The sequence below is a fragment of the Haemaphysalis longicornis genome, unplaced genomic scaffold (assembly GCF_048455015.1).
Source record: "Haemaphysalis longicornis isolate Haplotype H1 unplaced genomic scaffold, Haemaphysalis longicornis Haplotype H1 scaffold_1, whole genome shotgun sequence".
Lineage (NCBI taxonomy): Eukaryota > Metazoa > Arthropoda > Arachnida > Ixodida > Ixodidae > Haemaphysalis > Haemaphysalis longicornis.
In genome coordinates this window covers 292122547-292144283 of record NW_027526203.1, presented here as the reverse complement: position 1 = coordinate 292144283, position 21737 = coordinate 292122547, and the positions used below count along the sequence as shown (strand labels likewise).

At 44.6% G+C, this 21737-nt stretch overlaps 1 protein-coding gene across 1 annotated transcript in view; it reads right to left on the bottom strand.

Annotated features, from left to right (window-relative positions):
• LOC144148073 (stearoyl-CoA desaturase 5-like) overlaps positions 1-21737 on the bottom strand; it is a 43518-nt gene that overhangs the window by 5332 nt on the left and 16449 nt on the right. Inside the window, exons 3-4 of the mRNA XM_077679671.1 lie at positions 19412-19542; positions 17392-17597 (exon numbers count right to left, since the gene is read on the bottom strand). Of these exons, the coding sequence (XP_077535797.1) occupies positions 17392-17597; positions 19412-19542 (337 nt within the window). The remainder of the gene's footprint in view (positions 1-17391; positions 17598-19411; positions 19543-21737) is intronic.

Genomic DNA, 21737 nt, shown 5'->3' with positions numbered 1-21737 from the left:
CCCTGCTTACATTTCTTGGTGACTCCTCTTTGGATTCTCGCCTCTAGGTTGCGACAAAATTGAACAGACTGCGAAGCAATGTCTGAGCATTTTTTTTTAATGGATGATAGTCAAGTGCTTGAAAGTGAACTGTAGTCATCTGATTCAGCGCCCTCTTGTACATGAGACGTTTATTGGTTGACTGCTTGTACATAGTTCATTTGTCGCTTTCATTGTCATTCCCTATACCTTCCATATTCATTCCTCTCTCTTTCTGTCCCCAGTACCCTCCCCCCAGAGGGAAGTAGCAGGCCCAAGATCAATTTCTCAGGCCGACCTCTTCTCCTTTTTCAATAAACATTTACTCTCTCTCTCTCTCTCTCGCGATTGAAAGAAATAAATAGATACGGTAAAAAAATTGTGTAATGTTCTTTAGCTCGACATCCGCCTTTCGCTCACTTTTGGATCAGCGTTACTCGATCGCCTTGTGGTGTTGACGCCAATTTTGACCTGCAGAAATGTGTTTTTCTTGTCAGCCTCAGCTACCGTCTTAATTTTTATAGTACATGCCAAGTGTTTTTATGTCTTTCTTGCGCAATATTTGATACCTTGATTGCGATCTTTATGAGTGAATCGTCAAATTACACTGCATGTCGTCATAGCTATAGGTGCAGCACGTCACTGATTGCTTACGTCGTGCTTGCGCAAAAAAAACATGGCGAAGTTGCCGGCAATTTGTGCAGTCGAGAATAGGGCCCTTTTGGATCAAAGTTACTCGATCGCCTTGTGGTGTTGACGCCAATTTTGACCTGCAGAAATGTGTTTCACTTGCAAGCCACCGTCTCAATTTTTATAGTTCGTGCCAAGAGTTTTTATATCTTTTATGCGCAATATTAGATACCTTGGCTGCGACCTTTATGAGTGAATCGTCAAATTACACTTCATGTCGTCATAGCTATAGGTGCATCACGTCACTGATTGCTTACGTCGTGCTTACGCTAAAAAACATGGCGAATTGCCGGGGAATTCGTGCAATCGAGAGTAAGGCCCCGTGTCGGTGATAACACGGCGGTGGCGCACGCAGCGTTACTAAAGGCTCATGAGAAAAGGATAGAGGGACGAACACTTTCGATATGCCATCACTTCGTTAATATTGATCGCATTAACAAATTTTTTGCGGTGGTAGATTATTCAAACTGTGCTGTGTGGGACCCCATGTTCTGCGTAGCATTGGCGGAGGGGCTACAGGACCCCTTTCAAAGCCGGCACATTACAAAATTTTTGAAAATATATCAAAGACATAACTACAATGTGCGCACTTTTGTTTAACTTCATAGGTCTTTTCAACTTTTTCTCTTAAGTCTACAAAACTCGACCAACTTCACAGGTCGAGTTTTGCAGACAGCCATGTTGGCATGAAATGTGCAGTTCCCGGAATTTGGTTGTTCTTATGGTATACAGTTGCCGAGTGCTACGAGGTCGTGACGCTGTCGCGAGTTCTTTATTTTGGCGTGGTAGCCCCATCTGACTATAACGCTACACAAACAAGATTATAACGCTTTATACGTTTGTGATGGCATCAATTTAAATCATTAAGATTAAAAATGGGTTTGATTGCGCTAAAAATTTAGAACCCTTTGCATATGGAAACAAGAGTGTATCTACTAGCAGTATAGGACTGAGTACAAGGGAAGTTCATTGGAGTGCTGTGGAGTGCACTCAAGCCTGCGTACTTGGCGATCTAAAATTCGTGCTGCAGAAGTTTCTTTGGAGTGTTATACTTTTATACTCTAGCTATGCTAAGTAACAAAGTGGCCCACAGTGTTTTTTTCCCATGGAGCGTAAACCGTTTTATAGATGATGCATGTTCGCTTCTGCGTGAAAGTCAACATGGCAGTGACTGTCCGAAGCTTATTGGTAAAAAGCGTTTCACAACTAGGTTCTAAAAACAGGCGTTAAAAAGGATGAGTAGTGGAGGAAATAACTCCCAAAGTGTGCATAGTCCTCGGCATGTCAACCGTTCATGTACTGAAAACTGATTGGTTTCAGCGTACAGACTTAGTATTGGAGACGCCCAGAAAGATGCATGTTGAAAGCCCAAGTGTTGAATGGAATCGAGAGCTTTGCGAAGAGACTCGCGACCTGACCCATAGATAAAAAGCCTTAAAACGAAATAAGTGGTTATACAGAAGTAAAAGACAACTACGATATTCATGCTTTGCTGGAGAGGTGTTTCTGAAGATCCATTGATTGCAAGCATTCTCCTGCCTAAGATAATTATGCGGTTTTTGAATGCCAATTTTTGTGAAATCAAGAAATTTGTGTGCAGTGTGCAGTGAAATTTCCACCCATTTAATCCAAAATTGTAATCGGACACAATGTATTCACATCGACCGAAAGGTACAGACTTCTGCACAAAAGATGCACTCGTTTCAATCAGCCCTTGCAGTAAACGGGTTATTCCTACTTGTAGCTATATAGGTCTTTCACGGGATCTTAAGTGTGAAAAATAGCTAATTTAAATGTCGTCCCCATAGTGTGAGTAAGTGAAATATTTTGGCATTACAAGTGCAACAGAGTTCAATTTAATTGAGAACTAAGTGAACCCCGCTTAGGTAAACCCTTTTTCCTGGATGGGCACATGTGATAGCACTGTTCTGACCTTTACTCGAAAAGAGCGATTGAAAATATCACTTTTGTGCATTCAAAAGATAATTTTGAACTAACAATTGTTTGAATATGAAACGATGCGCCGCAGTCCGTGTGATATGTGAAGTGCCATAATAAATATCATTTCGGCGCGAAAAGAGTAGGGACTTGAGGAGAAGAGCTGACGGGCTTTCTTGACCTTTTAATTTAGTTAAGAAAAATGTCCCGCGTGAAAATCTCAATTTTAAGTGAATTATGCATTTCTGAATAAGCCACGCAACCTCTGCTTTCTTCTGCCATACTATTCGTCCGTATCAGATCGCAGCGGTGTTAATCATTGCAAACACAAATTTTACAAGTTGGGAGACACATTTACGCTGAACCGCAATTTTACGGGCTCTAAAAAATTATATAGCCATTTTGGTTTCTACTACTTGGCGTGTTAAGCCTTTTGCGAGTAAAGACTTCGAACTTGGTACTTCTGGATTATCTGCGCTATACTTTTTCGCGAGGAAGGGTTTAGACCAATTCGAGGAAGGGTTTCGTTCGACCAATTATGTCCATTTACGCCACTACAACGATCACAGGTGGAACTTTCGCGAAATCAGCATTATTGTGGAAATTCCATGCGGTATACGTTTTGCCATTTTCCGTAATTATTTTATATTTTTCTTATTTTTCAACTTTTCAAAATTTCGCCCGACCAATTATCTTCATTTACGTTATTATAACGACTACAGGTGGAACTTTCGCGAAATCTGCATAATTGTGGAAATGCAGGACGTTACACGTTTCGCCACGTTCCGTATTTTTTATATTTTTGTTATTTTTTAGCTTCCCAAAATTTCGTGCGACCTGTTATCTCAATTTACGCCATTATAGATTACAGGGGGGACTTCTGCGATATCTGCATTTTTGTGGAAATGCAGGGCGTTACACGGTCCTGGCTGTGGGTACTCGGCAAAGAATGCTACGCATTAAAAGGTGTTTTAGTTTGGCCGATATATCGTAGGCCGCAGGCGGTTCATTCCAGATGATGTACTAGCGGTGCCACAGTTAAAGTGAAGTTCACATAGTAGTCTGAAAGTGCGTTGTAAGCAAGCTGCGTATGTGTAGTGGGTGACATGCCTTGCAGCGTGGCTTGTTACAAAACAAAGAATAGTGGAAGTTGGGGCAATGAGGTTAACACGTCGAAGATTCCCCTCGACTATGAGGTGCGCCGTAGTGGAGGGCTATGGGATAATAGACACAGAGGTCTGCAACGTGCCTTTTTGCCAGACTTGGAACCGGTTGCTGTGTTCCACGGAAGCTTGATTTAGCAAGGAAATTTCATTCTTCTAAAACGGTGAGCATACGTTAGGTATTCTGGTTTTGCAGTATCTAACGTGGCCACTGGGTGAATGCAAACACTGGCGCGTATCTGCCGTTTTTCTATGAAATTTACTTTGAAGCGTGTTCATCCATACTGACTGCCACACACATAGGAAGCTTATAATGTCATTTACTACAACTACTGGCAATATTTGTTATTTACATGCACCTGCTTTCATGTGCGTTTCAGAAAACTGCTTAAACAAGCTCCATCAACCCTGTTTTCACTATTCACTATTTTCTACGCCACAGAAAGTAGTTGCGGTACCTGTTTTCGCACATTTGGAATTTTCTACATAAATAAGCGACTGCTGTTGCCGCGAGTTGTATACTTGCATTCACGTCACTGTATTGTACGACACAGGACAACTTATTTCTACACTTAGGTGTTCCTTCACGCTCAAGGATCTACTTTAGGAAAGTTCGAAGAGCAATATAATAAACAGGTTTATCACACGGCGGCTCCTCCTAGGCAGATGGCACGGTGCTGGTGCCACCTTCATGCGTAATTTTTGTGTCTAGCGGCACAGCAGCGAGAGTAACGAGCAAGCAGTTGTCAGTAATTTCAATTTTCATGATGCCGGAGAGAAAGTCATTTTTATCCTTAGTGAAGCAGCAGACGATGGCTGAAATATCACGATTGAGGCGTCGACACGGCGTAAGATGCGTATAGTAACATCGGCAGTTTAATAAACAATGGGAATACCAGGGTTGTTTTCCTTGTGAATATTTCAGAGGAGGTAGAACCTGCCGGCTACTGGGCTTGAAGGAATAGGGGAGCCAGCGGTAATTTCATGAATTCTTTTATTTTGAACGATCTCGCTTACGATATTTTTGATGATGAGCGTATAATCGTCAGCTGGATCACTCGATAATATTTTGTAAAAAGGTTTTAAGTACAGACGACATATTTATCATGACACTGCAATGAAGCGGAGCTTGTGATCTTTACTGAGGAATTTAGTTTAGCACATCCTACACGCTAACCTTCCTTGAACCGTTTTTGGCCGAAAAGGGTGTCTTGTCCCATGGCGCACCCCTTTAAAAGGGTCTTGGCTAAAAAGAATGTAAGGATTTGCTTGTGAATACCCTATAAAAAGGGTGTAAGTTTGCTTAACACCCTAAAATAACGGTATGGGCAGCACAGCTATAGCGCGTTGCAATGTGGATCGGCTGAGCGCGCAGCATGACTACAGACACATTCAACACGCACAAGTCACACTTGAACCACAAATGAATTGAGCAACTGGATGCATGGGGAGAGCCACTACATACCTAGAAATACATCTGCTCTGTTTGCTTTTGTAGCCAGCAGAGGACAGTCCTCTGATAGAGTCGGTGGGCTTGTCGCAAAAATCAGATGGTTTAGCGCTGCTCTTGGGATTATGCGTTTTAATGTGAGCATATGGAAGTCAACATGCGGATTTGCAAACAGTTTTTAATCATGAGGTGGTTGCTCTGTTCAACTAGTCATAGACTTTTAATAAATATCAAACACCTATTCCACACCATTTCAACATCCACGAAGAAGGGTGTTCATTATTTCAACACCCTTTTTTCCCAAAAGGTGTAAAGCTACGCATTAGAGTGCTGGAAACTAAGAAAAAGGGTTCGAAAGTCCGCTAACTAAGATTGATTGGTTCTGGAGTTTTAACACGCCGACACTACACAGGCGATGAGGCGCGCCGTAGTGGAGGGCTCCGGATTAATTTTGACCTCCTGGTGATCTTTAACATGCCCCGAAATCTCGACCACACGGGTGTTTTCGATTTTAGCCTCCACAAGAAAAGCCACTGCCGCAGCCGGTAATCGAACCCGCGTCCTTGGCTCTCCAGCTAAGAAAAAGGGTGCAAAAAAACTCCACCTTTAGAGGTATTTTATACCTGTTGACACGGATAGACTGAACATTTTCTACAACCGGGGGGATGTTTTGTACCTCACGAAGTTTAGAGCAATATGAATAGGCATAATTTATTACCAGCGGAGCTGTTTAAGCTTGAGCTAGGTGCGGTGGTGCTAGCAAAAAAAAAAAAAAAAGAAAAAGAACTGCGACGTCTGTCAAGGGTGAACCACGGCAAATAGGGTACTATAACAGTAAAGCCGGCTATAGAGGACTGTTCGAGTGGGAGCACAAGGGGCGCATGTGTATGCGCACCTCTTACTATACCATTTTAACGGTAATAGTTTTTTGGGATACTAAAACGCAAAAAAAAAAAATGACGCAGCTTGCACTAGCGGTGCAAGGTTGGGATCTACCGAGCTTGTTTTACCTTTGGATCCACTGTCAGTTTGAGGGACGCACTGAAACAGCCTTGCAAAACCCGGCTAAACTTGGCATCACCCCTCAGCACTTAGCCTAGACCAGCAAGAGCATCGCGAAACCTAACAAAACTTAGCAAAGCATAGGAAAACTTAGCAAACTAAGCAACACCGGAAGAAGCTAGGTAGACCCCCAGCTCCGCAGTTTTTTCTTGTTTTTTGCAACTGAACATCTATTTCACACTCTTTCAACACCCTACAGAAAACAAAGGGTGTTGCAGTCAGTGAACACCCTTTTCGCCACACAAAAAGAGTCTAAAGGTACAAATTAGGGTGTTGGAACTTAAGAAAGAGGGCGTAATGACACCCGTATTCCACTTATAGTACACTTTTTGTAGGCAATAAGGGTGTAAAAATGTTAAATGTGTATATGTAGTCTTTTTAATTTTATAATTTCAGATTGACGTTTCACGTGCCAAAGCTAAACATGGCCCATGAGGCGCACGTAAACGAGCGATCATCGCCGACGAACAATTTTTTTTTTGCTTTTAAACATTTCTTACGAGATGGGGAGGGAGGGTATGAGGGGATGTCTTGTACTTCGCAGTGCAGTTATAGATGCATGCATGGCCTTAATCAATCAACCAGAAAACACCCTTTTCACTTTTCACAGCCTTTTTCCACTTATACTACACCATTTTTGGCCAAAAAGGGTGTAGAAAGTTTAGTGTGTAGTATTCCTCCACACCCCCTATTCGGAACACACTGTATGTTTCCTAGGTGTTACGGCCAGAGTACCCCAGAACAGGCTTGAAACTGAACTTCGTAGAAAACCGAAAGATACGTGGCAGTTTTGCATTTTAACGGCCCCCACGTATGGCACTGCCAAACCGGAATGCCCTACAGTCACGCTCGCCGTTTTAGGCGATTCAAGTTGGGCAAATTTCCACTCAAACTGTCGATAACCACACTGTAACCGACGACGCTATTACATGAGACAACCATATGAACCGAGACCACATTTTTCAGAACAATACGCATAACCCTTATCCACAGACAGACTTCATCCTAACCCATTCAGCATCTGCTCCAAAAGTGTCAGCTAAGCTAAGAAAACACTATACAATATTCTTACTCAAAGCCATTGCTTAAAAACGCATTCCCCGACCTTTCACACACCGTTTTCCGATGGAATAAAAATCTCGGCAATTTTGCTACTAAATAAAGGATCAATCGAACGCAAATAACTGGTTGCAAGTCTGCAGGGTATGCCCCGAATGACCACTATACAGATTGCTGACAGCACAGCTTAAGACTACTATATGTGAAGATAAAAGGAGAACTCTGACTCTGCTAATGTTGTATACCCCTTACGGAGGGAATCGTCTGCGGTTCTCAATATATCGGCCAAAGTGAACCGACCTTTCGTATTTGGTTTTTTAGTCACTGCTCTCATTTAAAAAGTCGCCCTTCTTTACTCCTCTCAAAACATGTGAACCCTACCAGTAATTCAGTTGAACAAATAAGGGGCACAATGTATACGAATCTGGTTTTCGATCAATTACGACCGCGAGATTGGGGTTTCCTATTTATGATACAAGTTTAAGCCAGCATCGCTTGGTATCAGTGAATTTAATGAGAACCTGACTTTGCTTATCGCGTGACTGAAGTTTTCTTTCCTTCCGGCATGATCGTCTCCGTTCTTGTAGCGCAGTGACTTGAACAACCTGACCCGGCCATACAGTGGATGCAATTATCGTTTTAAGCAGAAGGTGGCGTTCGCGTTGTACCTCTGGAATTTTCCTCCCTGCACGTGCCCTGTGTGTGAAAACATGTGTGTGTGTGTGTTTTCTTGTTCCCCCTTCGTTGTTTTTTCACTGTCTATTGTGAACAGCGCTTCAAAATGTCACCGGGGACGAGCAAATGCTTATACAGGCGTATAACCTTTTTTTTTATTCCTTGTGTTTTTTATCCGCCCTGCACAGTGATTGAGTACTAGTACGAAAGCTTTTAAAACGGATTTTCTTTATACGTGGGCACAACCTTTTGGCTGTTTCGCTTACATTTTTTTACTACTATTCTTGTTATTTTTTTCGTCTCCGCCCCATTTACGCTTGTACACACGTGTCCCTACCGCGCACTCCCGCGCAACTATCTCTCCTTCGCTGCCCAGGTGTGTAGACGTGTAGTGTCGATGTACAGATGTTATAGGGTGTACGTAGGTAACCCCTTTCCCACAGCACTTCTGTCTCCCTCGCCGTGTCTGTCTGTCAGGCGAAGCAGCGTTTGGTCCGTTTGCAGCTTACTCTGAGTATTTTCAGCCTGATGGCTGCTACGTAAGTGAACCTTGTTTTTGTTGCAACGTGTGTCATGTAACATGTGGGCTAGTTCGTATGGTACCATCATAAAAACAAGTGCGAAAGGGCTCTCGTCCTGTGCACTTCTCCTTTCGTCTCGTGTTTTTCGCGCCCGTTCTATTGGCGTTGTTGTTCTGTCGTAATATATATATATATATATATATATATATATATATATATATATATATATATATATATATATATATAAATCTAGAGAAAGATAAAACTCACAAAGCGCGCAGAAATAGTATAAGTAAAGAGTCGGATACATAGCAAGAACAATAACAAACAAGGTTTACTTACGTAGCGGCAACGGGACTTGCCTGCATGCATACTGTCCGTTTCCGGAACATCTTCCGCTCCTTCTCACAGATTTCTGCAAAGCTATATAAGAAATGTGTTCCAAATGTTTGTGACAGCAAAATCATCTAACTGTACTCTAATGAAGGCAAGTCCCGTTGCCGCTACGTAAGTAAACCTTGTTTGGTATTGTTCTTGCTGTGTATCCGACTCTATACTTATACTATATATATATCTATATATATATATATATATATATATATATATATATATATATATATATATATATATATATATATATATATATATATATATATATATATATATATATATATATATGTATATATATATATATATATCTGTGTGTGTGTGTGTGTGTGTGTGTGTGTATGTGTCATTGTGTCGAACCGAAAAAATACGGGTTCGGTCATGGTTTTGGTTCGTATGAATTCATTTCGTTCCGGTTCGCGAACCGGATCGATGAGTTAAATTTTCAGTGGAGTAAGAAAAAAAGTTCAGTAGTTTATAAAGACCCCTAAAGTAAAATAAAAAAATCAGAATACTGCTTTTTACGAATAAGTGTGGGCCAATTTCAAAGACATCTTTAAAGAATTGGTCCGGATATTAAGGAAAACAGACGAAGCAATGACATTTCATCAGCCACTTTGTGTCGCACACCCTTATGTCGTCCTAAGGACAAGTTTGGGGTGTTTTCACCATAGTTGGAACGTGCGTCCGGTCGAAATTTGTAATTTAGATAAAAATCTACCTGTGCACAGGAAATATGATATCTGAATTTGAGTGGCAGGAAAAAAAATCTTCCTTTTTCCTTTTCCCTTTGGCTACTTACGAAGCAATTTACGGCATGCCCAATGAAATGTTCGCCAACTAGCATATCAAACCTTTGTTGTCCCACAACTGGAATTCGCTTCGTAAATTTGGTCACCATATCAAAAATATTTAATTGACATAATGGAATCCATCCAAAATCGAGCTGCTCGCTTCGCGAGTGAGTGAGGGAAAACTTTATTGCATAACAGCCAGTAATCCTAGGCGTCGGCCAAGAGCCCTTGGGTCCTAGCAGCGTCTTCGGCCAGCTGAATGGTCCAGACTTGATCCGCTGGGTCGGAGCTGAGCAATACGGTCTCCCATTGCTCTACAGTAGCGATGTCGCGACCTAACGTTGTCGCCTATGGACAGGCCCACAGCATGTGGGCTAAGTCTGCCCTGTCCTCACACCGGTGGCACTTGTCAGAATATTGCCCGGGGTAACAGTGACTGTACGCAACCGGGTTGGGATACGAGTTGGTCTGCAGAAGTCGCAAAGCCACGGATTGCCGTAGGATGAGCCGGGGGGAAGCGGGTCCGCTCTAGCCTGTAGTGATTAGTGATGTCCCTGTAGGACACAAGGCGATCCCTACCCGAACAGCGAAGTGAATGAGCGTTGTTGTCGTCACCAGCTCGGTCAGAAAATCCTCGAGCGGCGTCGTGCCCGCATTCATTCCCAGCCAGGCCAGAGTGTGCAGGTGCCCATATTAGACATATCTTGCCCGAACGCTGAATGTTGTTGAGCCAGTCCTTAGAATTTCAGATGCCTCGGGGGAGATGTGCCCCCTTGCGGAATTTATAATAGCAGATTGCGAGTCACTCACCAGGTATTTGATTTTTGCGGATGCCGTCATTACCAGGGCAATGGCCGCCTCTTCGCCCACCTCCGGTTCGCTCGTGCGGACTGACCCGGAGCTGATGGACTTGCCCTGGTGATTGACTATTGCAATTGCCATAGCATTGCGACCCAGATAGTCAGCCGCGTCCACGTACACCACGTCCTCCGAATTTCCGAATCGTTCGCGCGGGGCTTTCGCCCTTGTCTGCCTGCGTTCCTGATTGTGAACCGGGTGCATATTTTTAGGAATCGGTGGGATGCGAATTTGATCGCGCACTTCGGGAGCCAAGGGTACCTTGTGAGTGCCTATTCGCAGGTGGTTGATGCCCAGAGAGCCGAGAATATGCCGACCCGTCGGGCTGCAGCTAAGCCGTTCTCGTTGAGCCAGCCGTTGAGCCTCTATTAGGTCGCTGAGGGCATTGTGAAGCCCCAGCGCCTCGAAACGTTCGGTCGGAGCTGTGATCGGGTTTCGCCTAACGAGGGTGCTGACTGTGGGTTTTTGTTTCTCTGTTACACCAGAGGCATCAGCTTCTAGGTCACTCGAAATTATAACCGGCATTCTAGCATCACACAAATTAAACGCCAGTGCTGTCTCCAGCCATTGCGCACCCGTCGCTCTATCGCAGCCATATGCCTTTTCCATAAGTATATTTACGCTTCTACAACACCACCATTTAATCTTCAACGCCCATCTATCCCGTCACGTCGACTGTTCAACCACTACAGCTTTTCACGCATTTACGGTGCCACACATGCTTTTAACTCATCTGCCCTCCCAAGTGCTTCTGAACCTTTCACAGACACTTAGTCTGTTCGTATTTTTTACTAGTTATTTGTTCCTCGCCTTCGGCAAGTGTCCGATATTTCAAAGTGCATTGATAGGATCATCGTGTCCTGTATGATACTGTTTATTTTTGATTAAATGTAAGCATATGTGCGGTAATCAACGAAATTTCTGTTAACGTGACTTGATGTTTCGAGGCCCGCGCACATATTCGATTTTGCGCGTGTGTGTGTGTGTGTGTGCGCGTGTGTATGTGCTGGATACAGTTGACTTGCTATCTGTTGTTAGTTTGGCATACCGGTGTTATATAATTTGTGCGCTAACTCTGTTGATATTATGTGCTCCCCCTTACTCTATGCCCCACCCCGTGGGCCTGTAAGGTATCTTAAATAAATAAATAAATAAATAAATAAATAAATAAATAAATAAATAAATAACTAAATAAATAAATAAATAAATAAATAAATAAATGAATGAATGAATGAATGAATGAATGAATGAATGAATGAATGAATGAATGAATGAATGAGTGAATGAATAAATGAATGAATGAATGAATGAATGAATGAATGAATGAATGAATGAATGAATGAATAAATAAAAATCTCAAAGAGTAAAATACACTTTATTGCAGCTGCCACCGCAGATTTTTATTCTGCCGATTTTTGCATACACTTAATTGGGTTAGCGTATTTATTTTTGGTTACCCGTAGGATTTATTTCAAACTGCACGCATGACACACTTTTGAAAATTGCCAAAATGTCGGGTCGTGTTTTTCAGCATCGAAACAAGCTAGAGAGTTTATTTGTTTAGCAATATTTGTCCTTGTTTTGTGTTCTTCGTGCCAATTTCAGTTTATGCCGCAAAAATTGTACTCATGGTGATTGGACGCGTATAAGTTTGTGCTGCTAGGGCGGATCAACTGTCAGCACTCTCTGCCAGGCTAAGTCCGCTATTTACTAACAACAATTCGCTCACTCACTCACTAACTCGGTTATTTTGCTCTAATTTGAAAAGCAATATAAAGAAACATCACCTTTTATTTTCCCAAATTTCACAAATCGAAGTCTAAGTTGTTCTTATTTGATCAAATGCATCAAAAACGTGTGGCATTTGTTTTGCGGCTTTTGAGCCACAAAGCATGGAATATGACCTTGTCATCTGTATTGCGGAGACAGAGTGGTTTGTAGAAAACTTCTGACGTCAACGCAAGAGAAGAAATGGTGGGTAAAAGCTTCACCGCACTACGCGACTTGAGGTTCTAAAGACTATACCAGGCATTATTCCCAGTGATGACAAAAGACGACTAAAGAAAAATCCATCTCTTGGTTTTGTGCTTATTCGATGGCTGAAGGCAGCGAGAAGAGGCCAGACTCTTCTTGTATTAACTCTTTGCATTATAATGTGAAGCCAAGTAAGGGACTTCTTTTTTTTATTTTCCGTGGAAACACACTTGTCAAAAAATGAAAGCCGTTCCACTCAATGTGAAAGCTGTCGGAAGTGCAGAGCAGTGATTCGCAATAATGGGCTGTACCACCGTTATCCAGTAACTGCTACCACCGCATGCAATTCAAATTTCCCGCCTTCGCAGTGCTCGCGCGCCCCCTGCCTCAAACTGCGCCAGCGGGAGTTCTGTTCTTTTTGTGCTTGGTTTAATTTCGTAGGCTGGAGCTGTTTTGCGTCATTTCGAACGCGTAATTTTTTTTCTTGCGCGGCTGGAGCCTTTCTGCGTCACTTCGAACGCGCCATTTTTTTCCTACGTGGCTGGAGCCTGTCTGCGGCATTTCGAAAGCACCATTTGTTTCTTGCGGGGCCGCTTTTTTTCACTTACTATTGTAAAAACCATCCCGACGAGCGTTCCTAACTATATGAACGCGCGCGCTGCCGGTTAATTACGTATATTTTGCCTCAAATGTACCTATAGTTTTCTTGGCGCTAAACATCGGGGAGATGTAGGACAAGCACCAGCGGTTCACAAGTTTTGAACGCTTATGACTATATAAACCGCTTGGCTTTCGAAGCCTCTGGGGTGTGCCGCGACGGCAGCGCTACAACGGAACGCCCTGTTGCTCTACTTGGGTCCAGCGAGCGAGCTACAACAAGGCGAGCGCCGAGAGTGCTCTGCACTTAAAAATATTGCCGCGTTTTATGCAATACACGGTGCGCCTAGAGTATGAGGCGCACCGTATATTGCAGTGCGGCAGAAAAATTTTGAACACCTGAGAATGTTTAACGAACGTCGGAATATTGACAAATAGGCATTTTCATGTTTGGCAACATCAAAAAAAAAAAAAAAAAAAAAAAAACGGCTGCCGGATGAGGACATCGAACATGCATCCCTGCCAGCGACTTAGCCGCTGAACTACTCCACCCGATAGCTCTTGTTACGTATTTACACTTTGCAGGTGTGCTACCTTTTTTATCAAATTATGAAATGCAACAAGGAGGCACGCTTACGGTTTTGATCTTCGCCGTTGCGTAGTGCAGCAATCTTGCACCCCGAATGCAGTTATACAGTCGAAATACAGTCGAAACGAAGGAAAGGCAAAGTCGATGATCATGTCGCCTTCAGGACGCCGAAAGCGTGTCATCTTTTTGTTCGGGCTTTCACTCTGAACACTTGACCAGCAGCAACATGTCATTGCAACATGTCATTGCAACAGTTACGATTCGGCACACTTAAATAAATAAATAAATAAATAAATAAATAAATAAATAAATAAATAAATAAATAAATAAATAAATAAATAAATAAATAAATAAATAAATAAATAAATAAATAAATAAATAAATAAATAAATAAATAAATAAATAAATAAATAAATAAATAAATAAATAAATAAATAAATAAATAAATAAATAAAGCGAATCAGAATGGGAAACTAGAGGCTCGTTGAATTAAGCCAGAAATAAGAGAAGGCAGTCAAGAAAGCTAAGGAAAGCAAAGGCGAGAATGTGGTAGGTCATTTTATAATCAATGAAACAGATACCTTTTTTTTTTAAACAAAGAAAGTGGAGAAAAACATGCCCGCCGGGTGGGACCCGAGCCCCCGACCTCCGAGGTCGGCGGTTCCGATCGCACCTCGGAAATCTGGGGTTCGGATGTGATTACTGCGGATGTTATTGCTGCGACTTTAACCAGCCCGGGAAATTTTCGTGTCCGCGTCAGTAGAAAACTCCCAGGCTACTACTGGCGACTGGCTACCCCCAGGCTGCACAAACAAAGTACTGGCACCGCCAGGGACCGAACCTGGGCCCGAAGAGAAGCGGAGCGAGAACCCGTCGTCTTGCCGACTAAGCTACGCCCACACGTGGAGCCGGGGAGGCAGACGGTGGTTTGGATTCAGCGTCTGAGGAGGGTGAGGACGCTTTTTGAGGCGACACATGAAGCAAGAGTGAGGGTGAGGCAGTGAGAGAGATGACGCCGTAGCCGCGCGTGCCGCCCGCCTCCTCACCCTTCGAAAGACGCCCCTCTCTGTTTTCTTTCTGTCGATGCTGCTGCGTTCGGGACGCCGCCCCCGCGAATCCCAGGGAATGGCTGGCAGAGTCTCTGGTTGTAGAGCCATGTGTGTGAATTCAAGTAACGCCGCATGGGTAATTGTTGTGGGTGTCGTTTACAGCTTCGCAGTCCGACCACGTTCACAGCGTGGACTGGGGGTGTTATTTTGAGGCAAGCCCCTGCTTAGCTTGGTTGCCGTGGGAGTGTGTCACATAAAGAGAACGAAGCGCGCCACGAGCGCAGCCAGCGGGAGCTCGCTCCACGAGCGCGGCTCACGCGGGAGTCGCTTCGCTGGCATTTCGGTAGCTGGACACCTGGTCTCCTCGCTCCTTTCGCCCCAGCAACAGCACGGGGAGTTCCGCAGAGCGAGCTTAAACTCGGCTGTAGTGACTGGCGGCCGTCCACGCCAATGCACCGCTGGTGAACGGAGCGTGAGAACGCAGTTGAGTGAGAGAACAGATAAGCAGCGAAATTCGTCAACTCTTCCATCACACGCCGGCATGAACGAGCAGTGCAGGTCGCAAAGCGAATGTTTTCAAGCGGCGTGATCACAAAGCCCTTCAACAAGGTGAAGTGCAAGCAAGGCGTCTCAACCGTTCAACTGACATTCATGCTTTCGCATTCGCAGCCCATGCTTAGGTGTCCGCCCACTTTCTTTTTCTTGTCGTCAATTCTAAGATTTGGTTTAGGTTTCAGCAAAAAAAAAAAAAAAAAAAGGATTCAGGTTCATACCAAACTCGGGTTCAGTGATGGTTTAACACTCTGGTATTTTTCGTTATTAGGATGCGGATGTAACGATATGTGCTGTCCTGAATTTGTGTGTTCTTTCGAAAATTTTTGCAACCTCTGCGCTACAGCGTAGCATGTCTCAAGTGGACGGTGTGCTGTTATCAGGTTTTTAAAGACGATAGTCTTTCTTGGGCTACTTAAACCCCAGAAATTTTGGTCTGTCTGTATGCCTGTATGTCTGTCTGTCTGTCTGTCCGTCTGTCTGTCTGTGACTCGATTCAGCCACCCGGCCAAAGCAAAAGAATGCCTGCGCATTCTCTTATATAGTCACAGTCTTATATAGTCACAGCTAAATCTACCCGTCTTGGTCCGCTGTAATGTTCATACTTGTCAACATTGTTGAAGAAGAACAAGACATTATGCAATTATGAGACAACAAATCAATACAGAAGTAATATTTGCAGTGCTCCTTTATAAAAATTCAAACATGCTTGACTTTTGCGAAATTAAATACTTCATCAACTGCAGAAAAAGAATTCACTCCGCCGTCGCCTGCTGTCGCCCGCGCCACTATAGCTTCTGGCGCCATTTTAAGAAATCAACCGGCAACAGTTACGCAAGGTTCCACTAGATATTTTCCACGTTCTGCTTGCAACGCACGTGGAGTAGGGAAACGCGGTTCTATAAACGTTGAAGTAGGGTGCCTCGATTAACGCGCGTCTTCGCCGTACGGCAGCGTTCGCATCGAGACACCCGGTTTGGAGCAGTGGAACGCGCAAAGTTTAAAATGATTTAAGCAAACATTTGGCGTCTTTACCTTGGGAGGAGCGCGACGCAAGAGGAACAACATGAGAGGTGAGCGGTAAAGCGAAGGGAGGCATTTACTTCGCAAAAGCCGATAAAGACTATCGTCTTTTGACGTCATTTGCAACGAAAGGAGCAGATACGCGGCCAATTTTTTTTTTTTTTTGGCCATTGCGTTTTCAAAGTTTGAAGCAGGAGGGTCTGCGGACACAAAGTGATCTGGTAACAGGATCCGCGATAATGTTCTTAGCAGGACTGAATATAGTCTGTGGGGATCACGACTTTCACGCGAACCCCTTTCTGGCTATAGCTTTCCATCGCGGCCAGCGTTGCACAGCGCCCCTCGCTCGCGCGACGGGAGCGCGCCAGCAACCGTAGGGTTTGTTGTCGCCGGGGTGGAGTTTTCCCCTCTGCCTTACCCGAGAACCAGTTCTTCCTCCGCACTAGCGCCACTGTTTGGCGAGGTCTGCTGGGACGTAGCATGACGAGAGGACAGTCTCTTGTCTTGGGGGATGCGGTAGCGCGCGGACGTTTCGGCGCCCTGGTCCGGACTTGGGGAACGCGCCACAAAGGGACGCTTCCGGGCGAGCTCGGAGACTGTACCCGCACTCGCACGCGCGGCGCCCCGCTGCTCCGGTATTCTATCGGTGAGTCGAACCATCTCGATCTCTAGCGTTGTTTAGTGCCTCGCTCCCAATGTTACCGTTATGGCCTACGATTAGTCTGTACGCAGTATATTTGATTTGCACATTGCAATAAATGCTGCCATTGGTGTTTTGCGCTTCTCACCTCCTGCCTTTGTCCGTATCCGCAAACAACGGACCCGTCCGCAGCCGGCGCTCGCAAGGCATGTTTGCTGAGCGCGGATGGCTGAGTGGTGGAAAATAACTACTGTGTGAAATGTAGAATCCCACAAGTCCAAGCGCTTAGCCCTCCAACAGTCGGCAATCCTACGTTCGGTCAGCATTGCTCTAGCGGGCCCCAAGCACGAACCTCCTTTGGAAGCGGACGACTGGGTCGGCCATCAGGTCACTCAGGTCGATGCCCTGGCCTTTGATGCGCACATCGGGGTGCTTGCGCACCAAGAGCCAGCCCACGTGTGAGAAGAAGAAGCCCCGCGTCGCATCGTGCGGGTCGGCGCTGGTCTCGGAATACTTGTGGTGCACACGGTGGTCTCTCGCCCACTCGTAGATGTCATTCTGTAAACAACAACAAACAAACAAAACTACTTCGTACTTCCCGTGACCTTCACTTGGGGCTGAACCCACCTATTGTTGCTAATAAATTCACCCCGTTGAAAGTGTTAAGGGGACAGTATCTAGTTCGCCTCATTGCTGGTTGTTGTATGTTTACGCAAGAACTTTACGGGGTTCTGAATACAACTGCTCGCAACAAACATTTCCGCACTGTTTTATCGTGTCACGTGCCAGGCCCCCACCCGAGTTCCCTAGAAATTGGTTACCGTCCGTCGGTCGCAAAAAAAAAAAAACAACAAACGGATCAGCATTAGCTACTCGCAGGGGATAGGCCAAGAAACTAGGAAAGATTCATTTATATCAGAAATGGCGTGTCGTAGCAGGGTGTTAGCGAATTGCAGACGCCATTGCTGTCGTCACATGAGCGATGTAGAATGAACGAACAGATAATGTACTCATGTATTGAAGCTTGGCGTGCAAGCGAGACGAATTGCGCAGCAAATGTGAAGGTGTGCATGATGCTTAAATGTTTCAACACATGAAAAAATGTAGAGAGAAACAACGGAAACAGCAGGAGAAAGTGAATTAGTTCCTCGTATTGATATATGAAAAGTGACTTCATATAAACGAAAAATAATTACACACAGGACTTAGTTTCTAAGGAATTAAAATTAGCAGAGTGACACACAAAATAAAATCAGGTTTCATTTGCCTGCTGTCCGTTAGAAAGCGTGTGGGCACAAATACATCGTACAAAGGCATTGCCTGAGGCCTATGGTTGGCCTCCCGCTAACCCGTAAAAAAATTAAGGATAACCTCAGATGCGCCATTAACACCCAAACACCATGATCAAGGATAACCTCAGTCCAACAAACTGTACATAAAAAATATTATAACGTTTCAATTGTCTGTTAATGCTTCCTTCACGCTATTACCTTTGCGCTGTCGTCAAGATCATTCTGCTGCTTCTATTTACCTTGTTCGCCTCGGAAGATAACTTGAAACGTTCCACTCCGGTTTTTCATGAGTTCCTGCCGAGGAGTATTCTTGGATGCGGCCTGAACTTTCGTGATCCTGTTCGCAGGTTCGATTGATACCCGCTACCCATTAAGTACTGCGAACGTTTGGTCGGCTGAACGTTTATTTGTTCTATTCTTTCCGGGAAAGGGAAATGAAACAAGAGCTTCAGGATGAAGCCTCACTCTTGCTCCACGTGGTGTTGTTCAGGGCATTGCGGATGTATTCATAGGCAATGCAAACACAATTATTACATTGAAACCAACATATATTCGGCAAAAAACCAAACCAATGGAGCACAAAAAAAACTGCAGGAGGGCACGCGAGATCAGCTTCATCCGCGCGGTTAATTGGCTACAAAAGAGGCTAGAAAACAATCCCCAGACTGATGATTTTTGTGACGGCGCTGCTGCTGCCGATCGCGCCCCCCACCATATATTTATGTTAGCCATTCATCGCAAGGAAGTCGCCAAGCAGCCACAGAATTCCGTGTATAAGTAATTGCGTGCAACGAACGTCTGTTTTTGGTTCTGCGCTCTGCCCCGTCTACGTCTCGTCCCCGTCCCTTTTGTGCTTTTCCAAGGACATCTATAAAAATTTGGCCCTGCACCCTGACTTACTAGAATGGCACGCATTAAAAATGCCCATCTTTCACGGCAGTGCGCCTGGTTGAATTGGGAGCTCGGCCTGCGCTGTTTTTCCAGGCTCCAAATTTCGGAGCGTCCCTCTCGCGTTAAACTTCTCAAAGCAGGCGCCACTTTTGATCTGCTATAAAATCTCAACAACTGCGCGTTTCTCACCTGGAATGCCAGCGTCTGGAAAAGCATGACCATGATGCGGTAGGGAGTCTTGGCCTTGTAGGATCGGTGAGCCCATAACCGGTGAGATCCCGCTGTGACGCCAATGATCGACATCGTGTAGAACATGTAAGCTGCAAGAGGCGCGCGCCCTATTAGTTCTTTCGTCTGCGGTGCTCGCGTTTCGTCATCCCAGTGGGATTCGATCACTGCAGTTCAAAAGGCGCACGGCAGAAGGACGCTTAAAAGTGACGGTGACGAAATGTTAGCTTCATACGGCTAGAGTTTGGGTAGTGTGGCCGATGTTCTGCGCTCCTTAGGCCAAATTATACGCGCTGCTTTTCAATATAAAGAGACTTCTAAGGCGCTTTGTCTCAACCATTACACTTCCGCTGATGTCAGCTGTAACGATACATTACTTGGTTCGCCGATCCGCCTATCACAGATTCGACCCCGTGTCTTCTATGCCAGTTCAACTCCAGGAAGCAGTTGAGAGCGACCACAAAATACACCCGAGCCTAAAAATTCTAGGACACCTGGGTACTCCTTATGATGTAGGTAATGCGAAAATATTCGTCTTGAATTGTGGAATGGATATGGCGGTTTTGTGTGCGCCGCCATGTTTCGCAGCTTCTGGTGATTTAGACGGTTCCGAGTCGATGGCCGCATACACTGCACCGATGAAATGTGTAGAACAAGTGTCACCTGGAAGGAAGCGCGTTCATCCTATGCCCGGTAATGACGCGGTGCCCACAGTGGCACGCGTTCAGGGGTGCGAATGTGTCCTGGCACTATAATCGTCATCATCATCTATTTCCCTTCGCGACGTTTTCTTCCTCTTTCGGTATCCTTACTGAGAAACTTGGCCAATCAGTTTTGTTAGCCTTACATAGACACTATTGGCGGGAACGGGCTTTGCTACTCACCTAATTCTACCTGCGTAATCACCGTGATCAAATTTCTGCTGTAGTACTGAGTACGTGTCTCTGTCACACGTTTATAAGTCAGAGGCCACAACCCTTTCGCTGGGTTCACCTTCAGTCAGAATCATCAAGCTTAGGTGGTCCACGGGGTCCGTGCTCGTTTTGTGTTCCGGCAGACCCTGGTTCAAATCCCACCCAGCACAAAATTTACTCAGTTTCCTTTTCATCTCAGTTTGTTCATAAACGCTTCCCTGATGAATGTAGCATCATTGTGAGCATTCATTGGCCAATTCTTTATCCCATGAGCAAACGGTCACGGACGCCGGAATTTCGACCAGCATAGCAAACTAATGCTTTCGCATTAAAATGCTTGAGCACTGAGATATTGCGTCGAACAACTTTGGTAACTCGCGTGATGTCGGCGCTGTGGTTCGTGAGGAAGCTCAAGAGAGCCATAAATGAGTTGAGATACGCAATGCCCCGTGAATTAGAGTTCGGCTAAACTGGCAGTTCTTTGAAACCCCAGAGTGGGAACTGTCGAATGAATGCCAAAGCCGCTCTGCTATGCACTGAGCCCTTTAAATGTGGCTTCACTGCTGCACACTCTCGCATTGCCGGGAAGAAATTCTCTCAGTCACCACATAATCAATCGGATTTCAGTACGGAAAGGCCCCAGGGTACATTAATAAATAACTCCATAAAACCCCATGTGTCCCAACGAAGCGATATTCACCGAACCCCTTTAAAGTCGGCTTCACTTATTTCCGATTGCTTTTCTGGGAATACGTATTTTTAGGGACTGTAAGGGAGGTCTTTTATAAGAATATGAAGGTACTAACGCCTCATTACATACCTCAGTAAAATCCCATGTATCCTTATAGCACGCTACACACCTTGCTCCTTTATAGTCGGCTTAACTACTACACATAAATGCAATCTTGGGAAGACATTTTTTTAATGAAGTCTTATATTAAGATATGATTGCCGAAGGGCTTTTTACCAAACATTTCAAAGAGTACCCTTATGAAGCACTATACAAAGAACTCTTTGGTGTTGCCTTCACTACCATACGCAAATGCATCGCTGGCAATACGTCTTTTAGGGGAAATATAGTCAGTCTGATGCCGAAGTATGAAGGCCCTAGGGCGTTTTATTAATAGCATCTTCGCATGCGGCGGTAGTGTGGCACATGAAGCGGTGCAGACGGGCAGAGGGCTTCCTCGTTGGGTGCACATAGAAATGCTTGGGCACTTAGAACGTGATAATCTAACATTACTACTTCAGGATAAACGCATTCGGCGCAGTTAATTGGATGCAACTGTTAAAGCAAAGCGAACTCGTCAGAAGTGGCGTAAAACTCACTTGAGGAATTGTTTTAAAGCATCAAACACATTTTCGTTGTTTTT